Genomic DNA, 13,498 nt, shown 5'->3' with positions numbered 1-13,498 from the left:
ACAGTTAGCTGTAGACTAGCTGTTGAACATAGTGGAGCATTTAGCAGCTAAAGAGCCAGATATTTCCCTCAGGAGTTGGTGGAGAACAAAAACAGAGCTAAAAGAGAGTGAATATTGGACTTATATTCACCAGGTGGACAGAAACACGACTCCACATGAATGATAATGTTTCTCCGTAACTGCTGGATGTGGAAATAAGCATCTGTTTGCTAACATGTTAGCCACAAGTACTTTATAAGCTGATAATATGACAGAAGTTGAGTTTACAGACTATTCTTCTGAAAATAAGTGGACAAAAAACATAATGTCAAGCAGCTTTAACCAGACTGAAACAATAAACGGACCCAGAATAGAACCCTGAGGAACGCCACAAGTAATTATTGATATTATCAATGAATGATAATGTTGCTCCGTAACTGCTGGATGTGGAAATAAGCAACTGTTTGCTAACAAGTCCAACATTTCAACTTAAAAAGGTGATGATGTGAAAACTAGTGGACAAAACATCAGTTATTGCAGTTTTAAACATTTCTACAGACATACAGATGCAGCCTGATCGATATTTTGAACTGCAGTAACTTTTTCCATTCTTCTTCTATGATCTCCACTCTCAGGTCTTCCTGCTATGCTTCTCTTATTAAATGGTCCGACATCACTGTGCAGTCGAAATGTGCAAATGCATTTTGAATATTTGATGCAGCTCCTTTAATCCTGAAGAAATGTGTTGTGTGAATTGGGCGAATTAAAATGTTCCTGTAATTGTTGGAGTGTGTGTGTGTGCTACACTTTAATGTTGTAGCTCATAAAGTTTTGGGATGATTTTAATTATTTCATATGCTTGGTTGATTAATTTATAATAATACACCATAAATTTAATTGTTGGTCATATTTTGTATTGATCTGAATCTGCAAAGTAACTAAATTTATCTAATAATTGTAGTGGAGTAAAAAAGTAAAATATTTCCCTTTGATTTGTAGAGGAAGTACTTGAGTAAATGTACTTAGTTACTTTCTATCACTGGTTGTTGGTTTTTGGTCAACCGACCCAAAAACACACGACACTTGGTTTGAGTTTTGAATGAATGTACAGTTTGTTAACTCTAAACTGTGTTTTTCCATTAACGATCCGTCTGCCACAAATAATGAATGAAGACAAACTGAAAACTCTACACAGTCAAACAGATGCTTATAAATCAGCTAATCACTGATCAGACTGCTGCACAGCTCATTAAAGCAGCAACAGAGTGAGCTGTCCCCTCAAACCAGATGTTTTTTACTCACCTGTCGCATCAACAGTCATTAAAATCCAAATGTGACTCAACTGCAGTCGGTACTGCAGGAGCTTCATCATTACTGAACTCAACTGGGGTTTAACACAGGACAGTCGATTCCTTCCTTCTCAGGAGGAGTTCTCGGCGCCGCCAGCGAGTTCAAACTGAGTTTTTGTGCAAACAGCTGGAGGATGTTTGTTTTTGGCTCAGATAGCCGTCATGGCCGCCGGCCCAGACGAGCAGCTGCTCGTCTTTCCACTTTCAGGAAAATGAGGAAAAAGAAAAATCCGTTTTGTTGGATTTAGTCTTGTCTTTATAACTGTTTGTCTTCTGCAGCTTCGGCCACGGTCGAGGACTTCCAGATCCGTCCGCACTGTCTGTTCGTCCACTCGTACCGAGCGCCGGCCTTCTGCGACCACTGTGGAGAGATGCTGTGGGGCCTCGTACGACAGGGACTCAAATGTGAAGGTATGTATGAAGAGGCCAGCAAATAACCAACTAAAACCATAAAGTGTCGTTCTGACATTTCTGCTCATGTAGCCTCAAAAGATTTGTTCTTTCTCTTACTTCTTCTTTTAGGTACGAACGAAATTCACGAGTGGTTCAATTTACAGAGGTTTTCTAGATCCGATGGTTTTTATTGTCAACAAAGCAGCTTCTACATGACAGTGGTTGTTATAAACAGCTGCTTCAGGGTCTTTCTGCAGGTCTCTGTCTAGTATCATCCTCTGTTGCACTGGACAGCAGGCGTGTTTCCATCCACCTGCTTTATTCTCATTTTTATTTTGTACATAAAAAAACCCGAGTGGAAACATGGAATGTTTTCCACATGGTTTTCCATCGTTTGAGCTCTTTTAATGACATCATCTCGTTGTGTCTTCTTCCTCTGCAGCAGTTTAATGGCACCGACTGGAGAATCTCCTAATATTCACCCAACAGAAATAGATGGAAACTTACATTAATTTGCATTTTATTTTGCTGATGTTCTGAAAATAAATTCAGTTAAATATTTGTGCTAAATTCGGATGGAAACTTGTCTACTGTAGGCTGTAATATTCTCTCCTCTAATATCTCACATGAGTCATGGAGCTCTTTGCTTCAGAAAGACATTTTTAGCATCTAACTTCATGTCAAAGCGTTTCCTCTTTATTTCTGTCACAGTGCAGCTGCTGCTCTGATGGATTCATGTTTTCTAATAGTTTCAACTCCAATAATAACAACAATACGACGACAGACATCTGATCAATGTGTCTGCTGGTTTCTGACAGCAGCAACCTCAAACTCTTCTTTTCGCTCTCTGGGAACATTTCTGTGAATGAAACGGAGCGGAACAAGTCGCCTTATATGGACATTTTAGGGGCGTCAATGATGCTCCTCATGAACAGGCGACCAGATATTTACAAAGCGTTTATGACGTTAAGAGAGTTTGTTGAATCTGACTTGGTGTTTGGTGAATTGTGTTAATAAATATCTTCACTCTCCGCAGGTTGCGGTCTGAATTATCACAAACGTTGTGCCTTTAAGATCCCCAATAACTGCAGTGGGGTGAGGAGGCGTCGCCCGTCCAACGTCTCCCTGACGGGGGGGCTGGTCAACTTGGCCCGGCCCCTCTCTGCCGAACCCTCGCCCCCCCACTACACCGACGATGCTTTACTGGTCAGTACGCCGAAGTTTAAACTCCCAACATGTCTGAATGTTAGGACGTAACTAACACCTGAAACATTTTCCAGTAGCAAACATATTAGTGTAGAAAAACTGTGCTAAAAAGTTATTTGTATAGTGTATTTTTTAAATAAAAGCTTAAAAATAATTGTGTCTGTGCATTTATGTATTTATGTTATTAGTTTATTGAACAGGGACCATACAGATAAACATCGTTACATACAGACAAGCAAAGTAACATATACTGTACATACTAGGGGTGTGCCTGAATACAAATACATTATTTGGCAAAGCACAAATAGTGGGGTTTTATTACGAATATTTGTTTCATACAAATATTTTAAAAATTATTTGTTTTTGGGAAGAAAAAAAACATGTTAAATACCAGCGCACAGGTCGGTTACATCACTATCTCAGTGTCTCTCCTCTGCTCCGCTGTGACGTCTATCAGCAGGTCTCAGTGAGGGGAGTCACATCCACCTGCTACATGACGCACATTTCCTGATTTGGACATCACTCCCAGAGTTGGGAGTGTTCCCCAGAGATAAAGCTGAACTACTGACACACACTTCATGAACACTTATTGTAACACTTTCATTTTCTAAAATTAAAAGCCTAATAAAAACAAAAACAGGATTTTTAAGCCTCTTTCCACTTTTATTCGAATACAAATACAAATAATTTTGCTGCCTCAACAAATACAGACACAAATACAGATACTGGGCTCTCTGCACATCCCTAGTACAAACATACGTATACAAGACGTCTAGCTGAAGTTTATTTGCAGCCTCCGTCCCTGGTTTGACTTTTCAAACTATGTTCATGAGACTCACATGATAAACTTGATATTTGTGAGTAGTTGTAGATGTGAGGGAAGTAAAATAAAAAGCTATCAATTGTTTTAATTTGAACCAAATTTTAATTATCTTTTCCTTGTTCCTTTCTCACATCCAGTCGCCAGTCAGTCCCAGCATGGAGGTAAGTCCCACTTTTATCCATAAAAATAAATAAAAAATACATAAAAAGTAAAAAAAAGAGGATATCTATAAGGATACGAGATGTTATTACAGTAAAAAAAACAGCTTCTATTCATGTAACAGAATACTTTTGACATTTATTTCAGTCATTTTTACATTGTTTTAGTATAAATATGAATCCTGCAAGACTCATTTTTGAGGATGAAGAAAACAAAAGCAAAAAACTAAAGCGACAAAAATGATAAACTGGTGACCAGACGTAGAAGAAGTATTGAGATCTTTTAGTAGTATATAGTAAAAACACTCATTTACAAGTAAGTCATGCATTCAAGATCTTAAGTAAAAATACAGAAGTATTAGTTACAAATTTAATTAAGTAGTGTTTATTTATTATCTATATACAGATATAATGTTCCTGTAGAAACTATTCACTCCTTTTGGATATTTAGAGTTTTATTGTTTTATAACATTGAATCAAAGGACATTTAATGTCTTTTCTTACACTGATAAACAAAAAGACGTTGATGTTGAGGTGAAAACTGATCTCTACAGAAGGATTTCACTAAATTATAAGTGTAAAATACATCATCTGTTTTCTATATAAAATCTACATCTGATAAATATCTACTGAGCTTCGTCTCCGCCTCTCCTCACACAGCAGAAGAACCAATTAGATTACTTCCCGGGACGAGAGCGGCGCTCCAGCTCGCAGTCGTACGTCGGACGTCCCATCGAACTGGACAAGATCTTGCTGTCGAAGGTCAAAGTTCCCCACACCTTCCTGATCCACTCGTACACGCGACCCACCGTCTGCCAGCACTGCAAGAAGCTGCTGAAAGGCCTCTTCAGACAGGGGCTGCAGTGTAAAGGTGAACTTTTACTGTCAGCAGCAAATATTCAATACGTGTAAATATCTTTAATGGCTGCTGATGAAAGAATGCAGACAATAAAAAGAATCAAACATGGCAGCTGGATCAGGTCTGAAGTCATGCAGAGAAGCTACAGAACAAAATGTGTTTCTGATTTCAATGTAAATTTCAAACTTCCTGTAATGAGGTTTATGCACCAGCCAATCAGAACTCTAGTGCAATCAACCAATATGCTGCAATTTATTACTTACTTACTGACTTGAAATGATGAGTTGAATGAATGAACTGCTCATTAAATTAAGTTTATATCAGCAGATTTCCCAGCATGCATTGTTTAAGAGTTAAAACTTTTTGTAATTTGAAGAAAAACGTACATGATGGAAACTTGCTGTGTGTCTTTAACACATGTTAAGTAATGAAAATATGTATTAATGATAAAAACAATACCAACCATGATAAAGGTATTAAATCCAGTCACTACACCTGTAAAATTATAATTTAAATAAAACAGAAGCAGCTTTGTTAGTTTAAACTTTTTAAAAAAGTGGAAATTCAAATCTGATTGTGATGTTTGTCAGCTTTAGTTTATTGAACTAGTTTTCTCAGTAACTAATTATTCAACTTTAGTTCAGTTAACTCACAAATCATAAACATATCTAATAAAATAAATAATAAAAACTCAACTTTTTTGTTGAACCAGCGTAATTTTTTACAGTGTACAACAGGAGCATCAAGCATCAAGACCAGGACAAAGATGTGGTTTATGTAATAAAAATGTTAGAGGATATAACTTTAATGACAAAATAAGCTGTTTGTCTGGTGCAACAATTAATAGGAGAAACACCAGATGTGCTTCTCTTCAAATTAACTCGGTTGAGGTGATGAAAAGATCTTCTGATGACTAAAAGAAGATGAGACCATGTTAATTTGATCTCAAAGAACAAGACAACAAACAAACATATGGTGTCTGTTTCATATTAACAGATGTTCTGCTTCCTTTTCTTTCTCTCAGATTGTAAATTTAACTGTCATAAACGATGTGCTCCCAAAGTGCCAAACAACTGCCTGGGAGAAGTTTCCAAAAATGGAGGCAAGTTTCAACACACACACACACACACACATGCTAATGCTATGCTAATGTGATTCTAACCACCCTGACCGACACCTTTTACCTAAAATAATCATAACTTTAATCATAAAGACGAGTTTTAATCCTGAAACAGCCCGGTGGAGAAGTTTCCCGGGTTTTGTCACTTCCAAGGTGTAAAAACTTGTGTCCTCACAAAGATAGAAGAGCAAAAACACACAGCTGTTGTTTGAAACCAGAGTTCATTTTGAGGCTCTTCTGGAGGCTCTAGCTTTCTCCATCTTTGTTGTGTGCAGTTACCGTGGTTACAGGTTCATGCCGTCCATGTGACTGTGATCCGACAGACTCTGACTCTCCTGTTTGAACAGAACGTTCCTGCTCACTTATCATCACAATCATTTGTAGTGCGTCTTCATGTCTTGCTGAGCTGAAGACAATTTTTCCAACAAAGATTAATTCTGTTCCAGTGGTTCCCAAACTTAAATGAAAGAGGATTTATAACTTTTAAAGGCTTGAGGAGATAAAATACAGTAATTCACAATGAATAAAGGCAACATGAGTAAAGAGCCTGAAAAAAAAAAACATTTTGGTGTCAGAAATATGTTTTTTTTCTGCTGTCCTATCCTGTCCAATCATCTCGCGACCCCTTAGATTAATCCAGCGACCCCTCGTGGGGGTCCCGACCCCCAGGTTGGTAACCACTGTTCTATTCTCGTCTCATTCTCAGATGAAATTAATCCATAAATGTGTAACGTTACTGAATGAAGATGCTTCATATTAACAGCAGAGCAACAGGTCAAACAGACGAATCAGCTGCTGAACAAGAGATATTATTGGCTGCTGGAGGAGACTGTTTGACCAATCAGGAGCCACAGATGCTGCAGCTCGTTTAAACAGTCATTAGGTTATTTGTCTGTCTTTCACATCATTGTTTTAGTCTTGTCTTCCTCGTTGGTGAACTCTGTGTGAAGCTACAGATCCGGGTCTGTCTCTGGTCTGTAGAACTCCTGAGCCCGGGGGCGGAGTCAGACGTCGTCATGGTGGAGGGTTGCCTCGACGACCACGATGGCGACCGAGGCGGCGGCCTGCTGGATGACATGGATGAGGCGCTGACATCAGAGGGGGGTCTCCTGCTGGAGGCGGGGCCCAGCGACCTCTGTGACCCGCACGACCCCGACCTGGACGAGTCCAACCGGGCCATCAGGTACACAAACACACACACACACATACTAACACACACACACACACAGTAACACACACACACGTCGACACACAGATCTGAGGTTGTGCTTTGCCCCGCCCCCCGCAGCCCGTCGACCAGTAACAACATCCCTCTGATGCGGGTCGTCCAGTCCGTCAAACACACCAAGAGGAAGAGCAGCAACGTGATGAAGGAGGGATGGATGGTGCACTACACCAGCAAGGACACTCTGGTACCCGTCTGTCTGCTCACCTGTCTGTCTGCTCACCTGTCTGTCTGTCTGTTCACCTGTCTGTCTATCTGTCTGTCTGTCTGTCTGTCTGCTCACCTGCCTGTCTGTCTGTCTGTCTGTCTAATCTACCATTTTTGTTGGATTCTGCCATTTTATTACTTTTTTAATTCATTGATCAGTTTGATATAAATTAAGTTACTTGTTGTTATTTAGTTTTGTTTCCTTCCTTAAAATCTTTTGATTCAGACTAAAAAAAGAATAGAACAAAAGTCTCTGTTTACATTATACATCAAACAACTGTACTGCTAACCTGTTATATACACACACACACACACACACACATATATATATATACATATATATATATATATATATATATATATATATATATATATATACATACATACAAACAAGTAAATAGAAGAACAAGGTTTTATGCTGTTTTTCTGCCACATGCAAATTTGTTTTTTTGGCAAATCTCCCTTCAAAAATATGTTGAATTATGATGCAGTTCTGAAACAATTTATTGATCAACAGAAAATTAATTGGGAACAATTTATTTAAATCGTGATTCGAGATTATTTTGGAGGATTTTTGCCTTCATTCAACAGTAAGAGGTGCAGAGAGAGATGTGAATCTCAAATGTGAATCTTATATGTAAATAAATTAAATATCTTTGGGTTTTGGACAGTTGATCAGACAAAACAAGCAAAATGAAGACCTTGATTAAGATGAATGTGATCTGTGTGTTGAGTGATGTCAGCACTTCTCTGCTTCACGCTGACTCGTCTTCATCTTTTATCCTCCTCAGGACACTAATTTTCTTTCTTTCTCTCTCTCTCTCTTTCTCTAATTCATTTTTCTGTCACTCTCTCCATCTCTTCACAACCTGCCGTCTCATCTTCATCTCCATCTCTGTGTTTCAGAGGAAGAGACATTACTGGCGGCTGGACAGTAAATGCATCACGCTGTTTCAGAACGACACAGGAAGTAAATACTACAAGGTAAGACGAGCTGGTCTCTGTGTATTTGGAGTTTTTGCTCATTTTTTTACGTCTCCTTTGTTGTTGTGTAAAACATGCAGCTCTGAAATCATCACTAAACAAATTTAAGTGTCTTTGCATGAGTTCAAACTACTATTGAACTGAACAGATGTCTGTTCTTGAAGTTTAACGCTGAGACAGCAGGAGACACTGTGATAGTACAGGTACAGGAAAAACAGAACAAGCTCATAACGAGCTCAAGATGCTTCTTTTTGATCCATCACAAAGGTAGTGACTAGTTTCTGTTTGTGCTACTAATTTAAACCAATTTAGCATAAATTAAAGGTACAAGTTACAGTATGTGTGCAGATTAAAGACACAGTTACAGACTAATGTCAGTGAAAGGAATACACATTCAGATGGATATCAATCTCATGTGTGTTAGCCTAGCTTAGCATAAACACTGGAAGCAAAGGGAAACTGCTAGCCTGGATATAATGTGTGTGTTTTGGGTTCAAATTTGTACTTTTGCAGCTATTAATTGTAGGTGTACAAAAATTAACATTTATTTATTTGACAGTCGACACACAAATGAGGTACAAACTGTGGAAGCAGTGAGGTTTTATACTTAAAGGAGGGCAGAAGCTGTATGGATTCTACTTGATTTAAACCATGAACTGGTCACTTCTGACTAGTTTTAGAATTGGGACAAATTTCTGTCAGTTGGTTGTTGTTTGACAAGCAGTTTGAGGTCATTATGTCCAATAAATCACCTGATTGATCAACAATCGGACTGTTGGATGATCGGTTGCATTTCTTACAAATTTTGTGTGCAGTTTGAGCAGCTCTGAGATCAGATTTTTAAGGTTGCTGCTGTCAGAAGATTGTGAGTTTGTTTTAATATGACTGGAGTATATTTGTTGTGGTTTACCTGTAGTCTGACTCAGCATCACGTCAGATTGTCTGTTGCTCCACATTTTTACTTTCTGTTCATAGTAGAGTTACACAAAGTAACGCTGCCTTTCTCTCTTCCTGTCAGCACTGATGAGGACACGGTCGTCTGGACAGATACGAGCATGAAAGTCGCAGCTTCCGTTCAATCAGAAAGAAAGATTACAACGTGCTCGACTTTTCCTAAGAGATTACTGAGATGTTCTTCTTGTCTACAGGAGATCCCTCTGTCAGAAATCTTATCTCTGGAACCTGCTCAGACCTTCTCTCTGCTTCCCGATGGAGCCAATCCCCACTGCTTCGAGATCACCACGGCCTCGCTGGTTTACTACGTTGGAGAGAATCTGCAGAGATCTGATTCATCTGTGACGGGCAGCAGCGTTCTGGTGAGACGGACTTACTGTCACATGATTTTTTTCTTTCTGGAAACGCTCTGAAGGTGTTTTCAGGATTTTATACAACTCCTTAAACATCTGGAAGAAAAAATAGTCCATCAGCTGCACGATATATAAAACTACCGGCTGGTTTCAGATCAGCAGGGTGGGGCGGGACCTTGTACTGACTGGTTTTACTGGCTGGTTTCAGATCAGCGGGGTGGGGGCAGGATCTTGTACTGACTGGTTTTACTGGCTGGTTTCAGATCAGCGGGGTGGGGCGGGATCTTGTACTGACTGGTTTAACTGGCTGGTTTCAGATCAGCGGGGTGGGGGCGGGATCTTGTACTGACTGGTTTTACTGGCTGGTTTCAGATCAGGGGGGTGGGGCGGGATGTTGTACTGACTGGTTTAACTGGCTGGTTTCAGATCAGCGGGGTAGGGCGGGATCTTGTACTGACTGGTTTAACTGGCTGGTTTCAGATCAGCGGGGTCGGGGCAGGATCTTGTACTGACTGGTTTTACTGGCTGGTTTCAGATCAGCGGGGTGGGGCGGGATCTTGTACTGACTGGTTTAACTGGCTGGTTTCAGATCAGGGGGGTGGGGCGGGATCTTGTACTGACTGGTTTTACTGGCTGGTTTCAGATCAGCGGGGTGGGGCGGGATCTTGTACTGACTGGTTTAACTGGCTGGTTTCAGATCAGCGGGGTGGGGGCGGGATCTTGTACTGACTGGTTTTACTGGCTGGTTTCAGATCAGCAGGGTGGGGCGGGATCTTGTACTGACTGGTTTTACTGGCTGGTTTCAGATCAGCGGGGTGGGGCGGGATCTTGTACTGACTGGTTTTACTGGCTGGTTTCAGATCAGCAGGGTGGGGCGGGATCTTGTACTGACTGGTTTTACTGGCTGGTTTCAGATCAGCGGGGTGGGGGCGGGATCTTGTACTGACTGGTTTTACTGGCTGGTTTCAGATCAGCAGGGTGGGGCGGGATCTTGTACTGACTGGTTTTACTGGCTGGTTTCAGATCAGCAGGGTGGGGCGGGATCTTGTACTGACTGGTTTTACTGGCTGGTTTCAGATCAGCGGGGTGGGGCGGGATCTTGTACTGACTGGTTTTACTGGCTGGTTTCAGATCAGCGGGGTGGGGGCAGGATCTTGCACTGACTGGTTTTACTGGCTGGTTTCAGATCAGCGGGGTGGGGGCGGGATCTTGTACTGACTGGTTTTACTGGCTGGTTTCAGATCAGCGGGGTGGGGCAGGATGTGTCTCGGATGTGGGAGATGGCCATCCAGCACGCTCTGATGCCGGCCGTCTCTACGGGAATTTCTCACAGTTCTCACCGCAGCGGACACAGTAAGACCCTGAACACATCACACTTGGTAAAGCACCACTTTGACATTTTTGGTAAATATATTAATAATAAAAATAATAATAAATGTTATTTGTGTAGCGCCTTTCATACATGAGATGCAGCAAAATATTTAAACAGTGATCACTTATTTATCATTTCATGATAATAAATGAATGATGACGACACAGCAGTTTACAGTGAGAAGGAAATATCACATTATGCTGATATTTGCCCATTTAGTCAAATGTTATTGGCATGAAGTTTTGTAATTTGAGGTATATAATGTGTTTTTTTCTGTGAAATGTAAAGTGTCAAGTCAGATATGGACTTTTTCTCTAATCTTTGATTTTTGCTGAAATATTGGATCATTTGAACATTTATTGAAATGAAAGCATGTTAACAACTCATAGACATGTGAAATGTGACCCCGACTACACACTGCTTTTTGTAAGACGTCAAAAGCCAAAAAGGCTGGAAACCACTGGTTTCATCTTTAACAATGTGTTGTATTTTAAAAGCTTGTTATATTATCCATTGTGTCAAATATTCATCTGAAAAGTAAGTAAAGCTGTCAAATAAATGTAGTGGAGTAGAAAGTACAATATTTCCCTCTGAAATGTAGAAAGTAGCATCACATGGAAATACTCAAGTAAAGTACAAGTTCTTGAATAGATGTTCTTAGTTAATTTCCAGCACTGGTAACAAATGCACAATTAAACATTTATTTCAAGTCAACTGTCAATAACAGGTGTTTATATTCATTCATAAGTGAATGTAGATGTCAAGATTGGAAAACAGATGCAAACATGTTGCTTTAAATTATTATAAACTCTTTATTAATTAACACTAATCATCGTCACTGTGCGCAGACAGAAACATCACCTGTAGATGCACAGTAGGAAGCAGGTTGTAGATTTTATTTTCTACAAAAAGCAATCAAAGATCATCTCTTCAATCGCCTGATCGCTAATCGGCATGAGCCTACTTGTAGGAGAAAACACACAAGCTGACCAATCACAGTTCCTGTCATCTCTGCAGCTGCCTGTTTCTGAGGAGACGCACATCAGCTAGCTTTTAAGATACGCCTACACTTTAAACGGAAACAAAAGCTGGATGCTGTGTCTTCTCCTCAAAGTTAGTATGAAGCTATAACAAGCTTCACTCTCTTTCCAGACGTTATTATAGCTATTATAGAATCTATTTGGGATGAACATGGATGAATGTAAATGTCATTTTTAACAGTGTCCATAACACATTTCCTGCTCAGGTATTCCTATAATCCTCCTGCAGGCTATCAGATCCCCTCAGAGCCGTCGACTCCCACACAAAACCCATCAGAGATATTTCAGACCTTCACTGACGTCAAACTGATAGTGACTAACGCTGCTCTGACTCCGTGTTCACCTGTGGGGAGAGTACATAAAAATAATACTTTGTCCTAACTGCCGACAGTTTTATTGTTAAAACACAGGGTATATATATGTTTACATATACACATATACTCCGAGTTAAATTATCTTTATGAAGATGATTGGTTGTTTGTATCTTTTACTGTAATCATGATGTTTTCCTGCAGTTTTAACTCGGATCATGTTTGTGTCTCATCAACAGAGGAAATTTCCATCAGTATTTCTGTCTCCAACTGCCAGATCCAGGAGAATGTGGTGAGAAAACACACACACACACAAAAACCTGCTTTATTCATATTTGACTTTCTATATAAAACCATCTGATTGTACAGATGTTGAACACATTTCTACAAACATGTTGAGCTTCGTTGACTTAAGTCTAAATGAACCAGGACGAGGTTTCCCACAAGCACCTTATAATGTGTCTGTTCTGGTTATTCATTGGGACAGTGTGCAGTATTTAAACATTAAAGATGCACTGCACCGGAGTTAGCTCGAAGCTAATTTGCATCCGCAGTCCCCCCACAATCAAAACATACAACAGCACAACAAACAGTACAAAGCAAAAAACACACAGACCACATCATACAAAATACAAAGCAACAGCACATCACATACACCCACAATGTTAATTAGAAATGAATAATGTAAACTTGTCAAATTAAAAGCAAGACTACCTGCGCTAATGAGAAGACCATAGATGGAGTTTAGACTCAGTGGTCACACAGCTGATTGGTCTTTAGTAGATTTTTTAATTTGGCCTTGAATGTATTGATTGAACTACAACTCTTCATATCATCAGGTAGGGTATTCCACTGAGTTGTGGCTTTCACAGAGAAATGCCCAAATGCAGTGTGACGAAATGGTACAATCTTGTATAAAGGATATTCCGGAGGATCAAATAGATTTTACTGACTTCCTTTTCACACAGAAATCACTAAAATCCAGATGAACACAGTAGGAAGGTCCTGAAGAAGCTCCGGTAACACTTTATTTTACAGGTCCCTTAATTTTATAGTAATTTTCTTAGTAATTTGCAGGTATTTAATGTTTAACTTTTAGGACATTTTACAGAAGGGTTGGTGCAATTTGGTACAAATTATAAGAAAAATCAGGGAAATGTGTTAA

General features: G+C 39.7%; 1 protein-coding gene across 1 annotated transcript in view; it reads left to right on the top strand.

Moving 5' to 3' along the window:
* Positions 1-13,498, top strand: part of prkd1 (protein kinase D1) — a 50,679-nt gene that overhangs the window by 22,909 nt on the left and 14,272 nt on the right. The window contains exons 3-13 of the mRNA XM_067614588.1: positions 1,608-1,739; positions 2,758-2,927; positions 3,888-3,911; positions 4,569-4,779; positions 5,792-5,869; positions 6,869-7,070; positions 7,176-7,299; positions 8,226-8,303; positions 9,452-9,619; positions 10,852-10,963; positions 12,573-12,625. Coding sequence (XP_067470689.1) covers positions 1,608-1,739; positions 2,758-2,927; positions 3,888-3,911; positions 4,569-4,779; positions 5,792-5,869; positions 6,869-7,070; positions 7,176-7,299; positions 8,226-8,303; positions 9,452-9,619; positions 10,852-10,963; positions 12,573-12,625 — 1,352 coding nt within the window. The remainder of the gene's footprint in view (positions 1-1,607; positions 1,740-2,757; positions 2,928-3,887; positions 3,912-4,568; positions 4,780-5,791; positions 5,870-6,868; positions 7,071-7,175; positions 7,300-8,225; positions 8,304-9,451; positions 9,620-10,851; positions 10,964-12,572; positions 12,626-13,498) is intronic.

The sequence above is a fragment of the Thunnus thynnus genome, chromosome 16, assembly GCF_963924715.1.
Source record: "Thunnus thynnus chromosome 16, fThuThy2.1, whole genome shotgun sequence".
NCBI classification, from domain to species: Eukaryota; Metazoa; Chordata; class Actinopteri; order Scombriformes; family Scombridae; genus Thunnus; species Thunnus thynnus.
This window is presented reverse-complemented; position numbering and strand designations above follow the sequence as displayed.